This window comes from Bactrocera neohumeralis, chromosome 2, assembly GCF_024586455.1.
Source record: "Bactrocera neohumeralis isolate Rockhampton chromosome 2, APGP_CSIRO_Bneo_wtdbg2-racon-allhic-juicebox.fasta_v2, whole genome shotgun sequence".
NCBI lineage: Eukaryota > Metazoa > Arthropoda > Insecta > Diptera > Tephritidae > Bactrocera > Bactrocera neohumeralis.
The window spans coordinates 62005567-62018605 of NC_065919.1; the positions used below are offsets into that span (position 1 = coordinate 62005567).

The 13039-nt window shown below is 34.7% G+C and overlaps 1 protein-coding gene across 2 annotated transcripts in view; it reads left to right on the forward strand.

The window, feature by feature from the left end:
- Positions 1 to 13039, forward strand: part of LOC126767714 (uncharacterized) — a 70462-nt gene that overhangs the window by 51814 nt on the left and 5609 nt on the right. For both annotated transcript variants that reach the window (XM_050485259.1, XM_050485260.1), the window contains one exon: positions 11513 to 11700. In XM_050485259.1, the coding sequence (XP_050341216.1) occupies positions 11513 to 11700 (188 nt within the window). The remainder of the gene's footprint in view (positions 1 to 11512; positions 11701 to 13039) is intronic.

A 13039-nucleotide genomic window follows, 5' to 3' on the forward strand; every position in this document is an offset into this window, starting at 1 on the left:
TAACCTACAAAATAATATCAGCGGTATATATTATATCTTTACAAAGTTTGATTCCATTTTGCAATAAATTCAGCTTCTTTATTTCACTTAAGGGGAAACCACTTAACATTTTCAATGCATACATTTATACTTATATACATTATATTATAGTATAATGGTAGATGCTAAGTTCCACGAAGTAAACTCACGTTCTTCCCAAAACAAATGACGCGTAAATTTTACCAAAAAGCCAGTGACTGCAGTGCCATTGCTGCAAAAACCAAATCCCCATTTTAAAAGCGTTATTTCAGTGCAGTATGTGTGTATATATATGCATGTGTGTTTAAATGTATATATGTACAAATGCGCTAGTATTGTTAGGCACTCACCTCGAAACCGCCACTACCTGCGGAGTGCTTTGGCTGCAGTCACTATGCATTACACATATAAAAGTGTTTATGTGTGTGTGTATGACTGTATTGTGTATATAAATTTAAAAACAACGATGATTAAAACTGAGTTTTACCCACCGCAAATTTTAATTAAATAACTCCAAAATAAAAGATTGCATTTTTGGAAATTTATTTGCAATTTTTTTTAACGAATTTCACTAATACAAACACAAATATGAAGTTTTCTCAACTTTACCATACTTTGGAAAAATATTTGTTTTTATAAAATTTCATTATATTTTTATGTAAAATTCGAAAAATTTCATACTAAAAAATATAAAAACAATTCAACTACAAATTCACTAGTTTAAAATACCACACTTTAGTTAAAAATTCTGTATAAAATTCAAAAAAAAAAAAATCGTATTACAAAATATCAGATTTTTTTTTAATTTTTGAAAAATTTTGCCACCGCATAGCGTGCATATTTCAATGAAACTTGTGCTGAGTCACCATATTGAAATGTAAAGCAAATTAATTCATTTAATTTAATTTTCATGCAATAACAAGAAACCTTCAAAGGTTAAATGTACAATGGCAATTGATATGATTTGCCGTTAATTTGTGCTATTAATAAAAAATGTACTCGCATTCAATAACATCGTTGTAGCTTTTAAGCGCATTATTCAAATACATATGTTTATGGAATTCTTGGAAAATAATATGCAACAACAGCTTTATAATAAAATCAATAGACCTTCATATTGCAATCAACCACTTTAGTAACGGAAATAAGCGTTGTAGATGTGAAAAATGTTATACCGAAAAGCCAACGAACGCAGCCTTAAGCTGTATTCACACGCAGCAATAACGCACATTTTTTGGTGATAAAAAATCTACCTTGATCTCAAATGCAACTGCACTTAGGTAGCTTGACAATGCTTATAATGAGCTTAACTGGCAGTCTTTCCGATTTTTTTAATTTAGCGGTCGTAGTTTCTTTGCGTTACTTCAAAGAAGAACTGAAATCTGTACTGCTGTAGACTAGTTGAAGTTAGTGCTGAATTATTTAAGCGCCAATTTGTGTAACTTGTGTTTTGTAAATTATTTTTAGGCTGACCTAACCTCACTTTTCAGTTAGGTCAATGACTAAATGTAAAATTAATGCCTTTTCAAACTGAGCTCTTCATTTATTATTACTTATTAAAATCTTGTATGTCACTACACCAAAAAATAATATGTTTTGCCCGTGAATTTCGAAGTAAAAGCGAAGTGTACTTTAAAAAAATTAAGCCTTATACTCAAAACAAAACGTACAAATAAGATTTTTCACCCGCTTCAAAAAGGTAGATATTTGCGACTCAGTTCACTTTCGACCTGATCTTAGTTCCAAAACCTGTAGTATACATATTGGGTAGTCGGAAAAGTCTTTTCGCATTTTCTAATCAAACTATTTTTTGTTTAATTTTTAATAATACAAAAATAAACAAATATGTACCATTTTGGTCGACCACTTTTTGCTATTTTTCCGCTAGAGACATTATTCTATCAGTGTTAAACGTTCATCAGTGTAAATCGAAATTTCCAGAACGGAAGCGAGCGAACCATTGTTGTGCAGAACTGATACAGCATGGTCTCCGTAAACTTCACAAATTTCATTGGAGGCTTGCGTGGCATACTTCCCTTTTTATACAAACATTTCAAAATATAGTGAATCTCTTCATTATTTTCACTCATTTTTGAATAGCTGTAACTTTTTTTCAACTTCCCCCAATTTAATTTTTTTTGTTAAATGAAGCTTATAATCTCACCTTTCCAACACTATATGGTATGACACAATGTGATTGGTAGCACTGGAGCTATACGACTGCTACGATATGTATTGACAAAATACGAAAAGACTTTTTCGACTACCCAATATAAATATTTGCCCAGACGCACACCCAAATAAGTGGAGACACCAATCTAGAAAGGATTTGTTAGGTGAATACCTAATGCCTTAGGTAAGACGGGAATATTTGAGTGATTGTTATTTTGAAAGAATATATCGTCACCTGAAATGCAAAATAACGTAACAACATTTTCGGAAATTTACAGTGGCATGAATGGAACACGAAATAAAATGGAACATGAGTGAAATAAAATTTTAATATTGGTTAAAACTAGTTTATATTTGATCGGAGAACCAGAAAATGTTGAACATATGTACATAATATTATGTATGCAATTTGAAGTAGTGAAGCGTAATCAATAAAACACCCAATTTCGAATTTTTTGATGACACGTTATTTTGCATTTCGGGTGACGATATGTATATTTGAAGCATCATTTCTAAAGAAGTTTTCGATAAATTTTCTGAGATAAAACACTAAAACCAAAGGGTTATATTTTATTGAATGTTTTTTGTTACTTTTTTGAGGTTAACTGAAAATTTTTGAAATATGGGTTTCTAGAAGCTTCATTAATTTTGTGTTTTTCTGTTTAAAGAGCTTCAAGGGAACCTTCAGAGGTCACACACGAAGTCAAACGTCGTATGACCTCACTTAAATATAGGTACACTAGGTATATTCTAAGTTGTATACATTATATTTTTGGAAATCTCCACCATGTATATGGTAAAATAGTTGCTGGAATAATTTTCGGGCGTTACACCAGTCAAGAATTTTCAAAATTTTGATTATTTCATTTTTTGCTTAAATTACACTTCAAGCAACCAAAAATAATGCAGGTTGAAAGGCAAAGTATCTTTCCTTTTACTTCCAGATTAAATTCTCAATTTTCTTTTCATTATATTTATTGATTGATTATTGTTTAACTAATATATCTTACTCATTCAATTTTAATTTTCGTTACAAATCAAAACTCACAACTTTTATTGCGAATAATTAGTTGCTTACGAGTCTACTTTTTACATACATTATTTAAGCAAAATGTATTGCCAAACAAAATATTTCGCTTCTGCTTTTGTGAGATTTTCTGAAGTCATTAGCTTTTCCAGCACGAGATGTAATTACGATCTCTTTGACCTTAAACTCGAGTAAAATGTTCGTAAGAAATCATGAGCACTTAATTTACCGCTACTAGTGCTATGTGTTACCGAAATGACCAACATTTAACACCACGTGTATTAGAGCAAAGCTCTAGAAAAGAGATTGATGATCGTATCTTAATCTTATTCTAGCAGCACGAGCACTAATTATATTTTAACTAGTTTGTAGAGCTTTGTAAAAGTACAAAATATTACAAGACCTCAAAGTGTGTTTATGAATTACTTCCACATGTGCATATATATGTACGCTTCGTGTTATAAGACTCTTTAATGATTTCCGCTTGTTTACCATCGCGCTGTGCTTAAAACAACAAAACACAAGCAGCTTGCTAACATATTCTTAAAAAATAACAAACCCTTTATGTCTTCATATCAGCGCTATGAACTCAATTAAATGAATTTGACCCGAATTTCAACTACCAAATACGCGCTCTGCTATAAACCGCGCGCGCGCGCAACTTAAGCCCAAAATGAAAAAAGTTACGCGTTTATTACGTCCGAAAAGTAAGAAAGCGAAAGATGCGCAATATAACGCGTTGAGCGCTGCTAACGGTAATGGCGGTGGCGCTCATATAGATGCTAGTGCCACTGAGCCCATGCCTGCCATACACAATTACGGAAAAAACAAGACAAAGGTTAAAACAAAACCAACGAAAACACAACAAACAAAAGTAAAATTAACTGGCGCGCGCACGAAAAACCAATCGGCGTCAACAAGAACGGGTGACGCCGCCTACACTACTGTGGCGCTAGAACGCGCCTCGAGCTCCTCAACCACGGACAACAACAATTTCAATTATTCATCGCTGAATCGCAAGCGCAACAGTTATAGCAACAGCAGTTGCGGCAGCATCATCACACGCGACACTACAACGCCCACAGCCACCGCTTCAACGGCGTCGAAACAAACACTACAAAAGCACCGCAGTCATAGCAGAAAGCGCTGGTGGCGCCGCTTACTGTGCTACAACCGCTGTGCATGCGCGCGCAGGAAACGCGCCACCCAACCGCACAACCGTTACAAAGATTACTGGAATGAGCCAGCAAAAAAACAAAAGCGGCCGAGGTGTTGTTCCTGTCGCGTTGGTTGGCGTAAGCGCGTAGGTGCAGCGAAGTGCTGGCGCTGGTGTTGTTTACCCTGCTGCTGTTGTGACAGACGCACAGGTAGTTATCCATATGACTCGGAGGAAGATGATGACATTGATGGCAAATTCGCTGCATACATTTATGAAATGCAACAGAGAGACATGGTTGAACTACCAGCAGCCTTGGCTGACACAACGCCAACCATAGCAACTACACAATTACAAAGTATGCCAAAGAATGAGCTCGCAACTACTAAACAGGCGCACTCACTAATTAAAACTACCGAAGGGGTTATCATACTCGGCAGTGCGCCAGTAGTTGGCGCGTGTAATGTGCCGTCGCAGCCACCGCCGCCCACTGCATTAGTCTATCGGCGCCGCAGCAGCAATGGTGGTTTGTTGAAGCTAAAGCCACGCGCTTGGACATGGGACGATAGTTTGCGCTCCAATTCAGATCGTTTCCTCGAGACGCTCGAGGAGGACGAATTGAATGCGCCACATGTTTGCAGTTTTGTGGCGCGCCGGCCACCTTTACTCGCGCCAACAGCTGAGGTCCACAAGCGAGGAGGTATAACCCCACCCCACACTCACATGGGTATGGTGAGACCACAAGCGAATCACTGTACTCGTAGCTTAGCAGCAAGCGGAATGTTTAGCACGTAAAGTGCACCGAAATTAAATTCCTCACGCACAAATATTGATGTATGCTCATAATATAAATATTTCGGTAAACTCACAAATATTTTATGAGTACTTTCAGCAGCACAAATTATATCATATTTATGGTTTTCGTATAGTCTATAAAAACATGAGTAGCTGCAAATTGCAAATTACTTACTCGCCACTGAAATTCTAGGTAACAGTTCTCACAAGCTCCACCAAGCAATTTTGCACTTATTCATGCATGCATCATAGCACTTTTTGAATTTATGTTTTGCTAACATCGTAAATTTCCGTTCGTAACTTTTGGCACAGTAATCAAGCATCGATAGATTTCAAATTTTATACTTTTCGCGCATAAATTTATGCAATGAATTTAATGAAGTTGTCAAATTTGGCATTGCTATTATTTTGCTATTATTGTTAGAAAAGAGGAGTTTAATTTTTTACGATTCTCTATAAAATTCAAAAGCTGATATTAACCTGAATGCTCTAGTGCTCTTCAAAGTGCTATTTATGGTAGTAAAAACGACGGAAATTGCAGGGTCGGCAAGAAGTTGAATAGTTCAAGCTACTGATTGAAGCGAGAGAAGAAAGAGAGAGATTGAGGAAAAGAAAATAAATACAAAAAAATGTTAGAAGAATAATCAAAATAATATTTTTAAATTTTTGAACCATGTCTGCAATAGTTCAATATAAATATCGAAATTTCCAGAACGGAAAGTGCTACACGAACTGATACAGCATTGTCTCCGTAAACTTCACAAAATTCATTGGTGGCTTTTGTGGCATTCTTCCCTTTTTATACAAAAATTTCAAAATATAGCAAATTTCTTCATAATTTTCACTCACTTTTGAACAGGTGTAACTTTTTTTCAACCTCCCCGAATTTAATAATATTTTTTGTTTAAATGAAGCTTAAAAACTCACCTTTCCAACACTATATGGTATGACACGATGTGATTGGTAACACTGGAGATATACTAATGCAACGACATCTATTGACAAAATACGAAAATACTTTTTCGACTACTCAATATTATACACAGTCAAAGTAGTGAATCCCCATTTGATAAAATATTATTTATTGTACCTAACTCTGAGATTTTCTGTTAACTTTTTCTTGGTGGTTACAGATCATTTACATAATAGCAAATTAAAGAAGCGATTAAAATCCTTTCGTCCGTCCGTCCATCTTTTAGGCTAACCTTGAAACGTAGTCATCCTTTAATATTCTAATTATCTTTCTTCGACTCAACCAACTTCCGTTAGATGACGTCGATGCCCAATCACTAAAAAACCTTTTGGGGAACCATTGGAAAACAATTTGATAAACGAGACATTTTAAAGAGTGTTTTTAGGCATGTGGTTTTCAAGAAGAAATAAAACGCATATTATTCAATGATATGGCCCAGAATTTAGCTTTATTATCAAGATAAGGGTTTGCCAATATATTTTAAGAATGTTTTTAGGGCAAGTGACCAAATAAATTGCAGCAGAGATGCCGAATTATTTTCGACCACTTTTTGCAGCAACTGGGGTGTGTTTACAACAACGCACTGATTATTTCCTTCCAAGGCGTTAATCGTCTCCGTCTTAGCTGCGTAGACAAAAGACTTCACATAACCCCACAAAAAATAGTTCAGCGGTGTTTAATCGCATCGTCTTGGAGGCCACGCTCACCAAAAGTTTCCTTCAAAAAATTGATTGTTGGAACCAAAAGTCGTGCACATCAGCATCCTTCAAATCACGTAAAAATCATTAATCATAGTTTTACAGGGTTTCTCACTGACTGTAACTTTATAGCCAGCTTCATTTTTGAAGAAATATGGACCAATGATTCCCTCTCCCCATAGCGCATACCAAACTGTGTCTTTTTGAGGATGTAACGGCTTCTGAACTATGGCTTGCGGATTATCATCACTACAAATGCAACAATTTTGTTTATTAACGTACTCATTCAACCAAAAGTGAGCTTAGCAAAATTTTCTTGTGAAAATCGGGATCTCGTTTTGGGTCCGTTCACTGAAGATACGACGCTTTTGATGGTCGTTCCACCTCAATTCTTACTCAATGTGGTTTTTGTAAGCCCACAAACCAACATCCTTCCGCAAAATCTTCCCTAAAGTGGCTGAGCATAACTCCAATTGTTGCATCCAATGGTGGATGGACTCATTCGGGTCTTCTTCAATACTCTGCTTCACAGAGACGTTTCTGAGAGTGGGCATTATCCACTAGAGTAATGGTGCGCAACCGATTCATTGTTGCTCGAATTGCCAACTCTGCTGAGCGATTTAGTCGACCGAATATTGGATGCAGAGCAAAAATTAAGTAGCACACGTCTATAAATCTTTATCTGATATTATATAAACCTTTATCTGATTTACTATATAACATAATTGCATAATCTTAATTTATAAAGATTTCTGAATCTACATATATCGCTCGATGTAGTGCTCAATTATAAGTTATAATGTAGATAACGGTGTAAGAACTGTTGTCAGTATTTAGCTTGGATACCTTAGCACCTTTGTAATATTGTAATCATAAGAAATTCAAAACTTTTCATTGGTCAATCAAACTCACGACAAGAAGTTGGAAGATTTGTCGAACTTCCTAAGATGCTTGTTTTCTTAGGTGATTAACTTAAAACCGGTAAATAATTAAAATTAATACTTTACAAAAATATACCCTGAAATTGTAAGTGAATCGAAAGCTGTGCCATATTTCAGAAATAAATTTTGAAACATCTTAATTTCAAACATTTTATTGTTATATTGTATGTGTTAAACTATATCAACTATTGCTATCAAAACACCTTTCACATCATAAATTAATATATATTAATATTAACGAATAAAATACCACTTTCCTCAATATAGTCGATAATAAATTTATATACACACATACATATATATATAGCAACTCTGTCACTCTCACATATGATTGCTTTATCAAAGCGAAACCTCATCGAAGCCAGTTCTCGCTATAAACTAACTATAAAATATATAACTTTATGACTACCAATATGGCACACATTCAGACTATATGCACACTTTATTTACATATATACAGACTGGTCGTTATTTATACATATAATTATAGTTGCTTATGTAAAGTCATTGTTGTTTATTCTAAGCACTGCAAAAATATAAAATTGTAATAAAAAGCTTGTATATATGTATGTATATGTGTCTGAGATTAATATTGTTAATATGTTTAGTGTTTGATGGGGGAATTAGTTTGCCTTGACCTGCAACTACTTCAACAGTTGGGAAAAACTAACTATTTTCAGATATCTTATCGCTCTTATCAAGTTAATGAACTCGTGATATTAAAGCGTTATTAATATTTTTATTATTTTTTTTTTTTTGTTGTGACGATGACGGCAGTATGAGTTGTTCCTACTAACAAATGGAATAATACTACGAGAATACTTGTATATAAAGAAAATTTTCTGTAAAATGCTATACTATAGTATAGAGGGACTTTTTGAGAATTCCCAATGTTAGTTTAAATATCATACTATTCTATGCATATATGCTGCAATTATGGCAAACTCAGTTAGATCTTTACATAGATCAAGTTAGGAGAAGAAAGAAAGTACAGCATATGAATCTACTTTTATGATATTCAATCATATGAATCAAAGCTTTACAGTAGTGGGCCTGTCTGATATTGGATTAAAGTAAACACATAATGAATATATAGAGTTGAAATCATTAAAAGAAAAGTGAAATACAAGAAATCCACAAATATATGTTCTCTGTTAAAGTATTGTTAACAAATAGAAGTTTCTTAAAAATTAATTTAGATTGATTTCAACAATAATTTCAATTCTCGTTAAGAAAATCCATCGAAATTGACGACGATTCTCCACTTCCATCGGTGATTTTCGAATTTTATGAAACCATTTTTGTATTGCAATTTATCTTTTGCTAAAAAATAGGCTTCGCTCCGGACGATTACCTTTACAGTGGCGCAAAATCTCTTTCCAGTGAGCGTTGATCTCAGTTTTGAGAGCAGAAAAGACTCTCTGGAGGCTTGATCCGGAAAACCAAAACCAGAAAAGCGATAACTTTGCCAGTTAACTGTTGTGTATTTCCATGTTTTGGAATCGACTCATCGCATAGAGTTCACTCGGATAATTGTCGAATGGTTCATTTGCAATGAATGATGATTGTAAATTGATACATTTTCATAATACTGTGGGTCAAAAATTAAATTCAAGTGATTATCGTGGTGTCGTGTACTATGAATTCAGTCCGCCGGCCAAACTGTCAACAAAGAATACTATTTGAGCGTCATACTTAGTTTTCAACAAGCTATTCCTCTGAAACGGCCGGAATTACAACTCTTGGTTCCTTCATTACGACATTGCACCATGTTACCATATATATAAAATGGTTATCCGCGAACCTTTTTAACACAAACTCAACGCATATCGTTCCGTAACCACCCTATTCGCCAGATTTGGCTCCAAGCGACTTCTAGTTATTGAGCAAATTGAAGAGGCCAATGCTTTTTTTGTTACATTTGAAGAAATAAAAACCGAATAGAAGACGGTCTTGAAGGCTATACCGAAAAAAACACCTATCCGGACTTTTCGTCGACAAGAAAAAGCGTTGGAAAAAGTTTGTTTTATCGGACGGGATTTGCTTTGAAGGTGATGAAATTGATTCGGAAGAATAATTTTTTTTTTGTTGTTTTCTATCGATTTTGAGCTCGAAGAGAACTTTCAACCACCCAAAAAAAACATGAAAAATATGGTCCATATTTTTGAGTTTTCGACTATCTCGATTAACTTATTTTTTCAGTCCTCCAAAATCATTTTATGCGTTTTTTGATGTTCTCGTTCGTAATTCCATCTTAGAAAGTCAGCAAACCACCCACGAATGGTCGCCTGCGCTTTGTGCAAAGTCCGGATAATACCTGATCCCACTTTTTGATATCGGTAGCATTTTTTTACTGTACAAATGGTGATTCTATACATTTTAGGATGACTCTGAACAGTCGTTAGATTGTATAGAATTCCTCTTCCCGACAAAAGAACATCAGAAGTCTTGATGTTTCATCACCATTGATCGTTTATCGTTACTAAGCTAAACATTTTTATTTATTGGAAACTGGTACTGAATCTAGATTCACCTAACCACTACACCACATTCTTCAGATAATTATACCCTGAACAGGGTCAATGATGTTTGTAATACCCAGAAGGAAACCCTATAAAGTGTATATATAAATTATCAACGTGACGAGCCGAGTTTATTTAGCCATGTCCGCCTCCCCGTCTGTCTGTATATTCGCGAAATAGTAACTCAGTATTTGAAATACTTCTTCATATGTAAAAGGTATTCTAGCTTCGTTGCAACCGCAGTTAACATTTTTTTTCTCGTTTTATATTTATATTGCATACAATTAACAGCTTTCTCTTAGCAATCAATCAGCCATCAGGAATTTTAAATTCATAGTCGATAATATGAGAAATATGCCATCGAGACACTGATCAAAAATTTTGTGGAAAAACTGAGCCTATTATCTCTCAAGCCATAAGCGCCATATATGTGTACTAATTTTTGATTCATCCATTTACATGTTAATATAGAAATGTATACACTGCATAATAAGTACAATGGCGCACCGTTACCGCGTTTGGTCATAAGAAATGGTCACTATCCGCTGACCAGCCATAATCGATATATCCGAAAGCGTGTCTCGTGTCACATTCACTTTATTTTAATTACTTAACTATTGCTGGCGATTCGAATGAAGCGTGTTTCAGTTGTTATTGTAATGCATACTCGTACAATAAAAAGATAAGTCAAGTTTGTGCAAACCCAAAGCGCGAAACGAAAAGTGTTTATAACAGTACATACTTGTACATACACTCGTCTATATGTACCTACAATAGAAAACCGGCTGTAAGACACGTTTATTTTTTATTTTTTTCCTCTTTAAATATTTGCTGCTCTTGCACAATCGTCGCCGTAGGAGCGCAAGTATAGACTTTTGGGAGTGCGGCCGTTTATCAATGCTACTTGGGTGCACATAACCAATATATACATATGAACATGTGTCTAAATTTATATACACGCTTGATTGCATGCACAACAGCAGCGTTTTTTCCACATTCGTTCCCCATAAATAAATACGTATGTAAGTGTATGTTCATTACGCGTTAAGTGCTTTGTTGCAATTACAACTATTTTTACTCATTACTAACTAACTATACAAATACTCGTATGCACTCGTGTGCACATATGTATGTAAGTGCTTATATTGGCATTTACGACTAATTAAATTGTTTACTGATTTGGCTTTGTCTTCGTTTCGTTCACTTGCAGAGGAGGCCAAAGCTGCCGCCGAGGAATCCAATAAATCGCCAGTTATTGGCAAACGCAATGAGTCCACAGCCAGTCCGATCCAGTCACGTGGCAGCGGCACAAGCGAAACATGGCCGGCGCAATCGGATGAGGATATCGATCGTTTGGTGGCGATGCATCAAAATCGCGATAGCCTCAGCTCTTTGGGTGTAAGTAGAAATTTCATTTTTTTAGTTGTATTGAATAATTCATAACTTTTATTTACATGTTTGATTCGAAAATATTTATATATGGTAGTCTTAGTTTATCTTTAAGTTATATAATTAATATTGATGTTATTCTAAATATACTACTTATCCACGGGTATATTAGTACGTCTTGCAGACACAGATTTAGTTTAAGTTGCATAAAAATGCCTTGTAAAGCAATTTTTTTTATATTCATTTTATTTCCAATATACATATGTATATTGTGCCAAAAAAGTACCCGGGAATTGTAAATAAAACGCAAAATATTTAATTATTCATTAATACTTATTTTGTCGTCTTCAAAGTAAATCCCCATCAGATGTAAAACACTTATGCCAACGATTTTTCCAGGCTTCGAATCCACTTTTTGTGATGGCCTTCAGCTTCTTTAGCGCATTTTGTTTTATTTCTTCGATCGACTGAAAACGTGTTTCACGCAGCGACAATTTCAGTTTGGGGGATAAGAAAAAATCATACAGAACCAGAACTGTTGAATACGGTGGTTGATCGATGGTATTCATTACTTTTTAGCTTTAAATTCGGTCATAATCGTAATCTTTTTGAAAAAAAAAATTCACCTCTATCGGAACGAGTCGAACAAGAACGCGTTTTATAACCAAAATATTCAATAAAATCATTCGAACGGACTCGCGAGTGATGTCGAGCTCTCTCGTTATCTCTCTAACACCTGTCTGATAGTTTTCAAGCACCAAATGTTTCACTTTTTTAGTATTTTCATCATGTCCTCAACGATCTCTCGACCGGCTTTGTACCACTTGTTGGCTTGTGTTTTTGATAAAACTGAATCACTGTAAGCCTTTTCCAACATTCGCAATGATTCCGCACTAGAAATTTTTTTTTAGAAATAAAAAATTTGAGACAAATCTTTGTTCGATATTTTTATCCATTGTGAAAATCGCAATGCACTACAAAAGTGTACCGACTTAAGCAGCTGCTGTAAACAAACCGGGCTCATATTTGGCATGGTAATTAAGTACAGTTTTACCAACTTAGCGAATTTTTATTTTTTTGAAATATCATTTACCCGGAGAGTTTAATTACATATTCCGGGTGCTTTTTTGTCACACTGTATTTGGCTTTTCACAAAAAAAAATAGTAGACTTCAGTAAAAAAATTCAAAATTCACCTCAAGTCCTTCTTAAAAATTGTTGTGTCTTAAAAGTCCTGAAATCTCAAACAAAATGAAGTAACACGTTTTGAGAAGTACATATTTCGTCCAAAATATGGTTTCTTCCTAGGTCACTACATATGATATATTGAATAACAGTAAGAAAGGTAA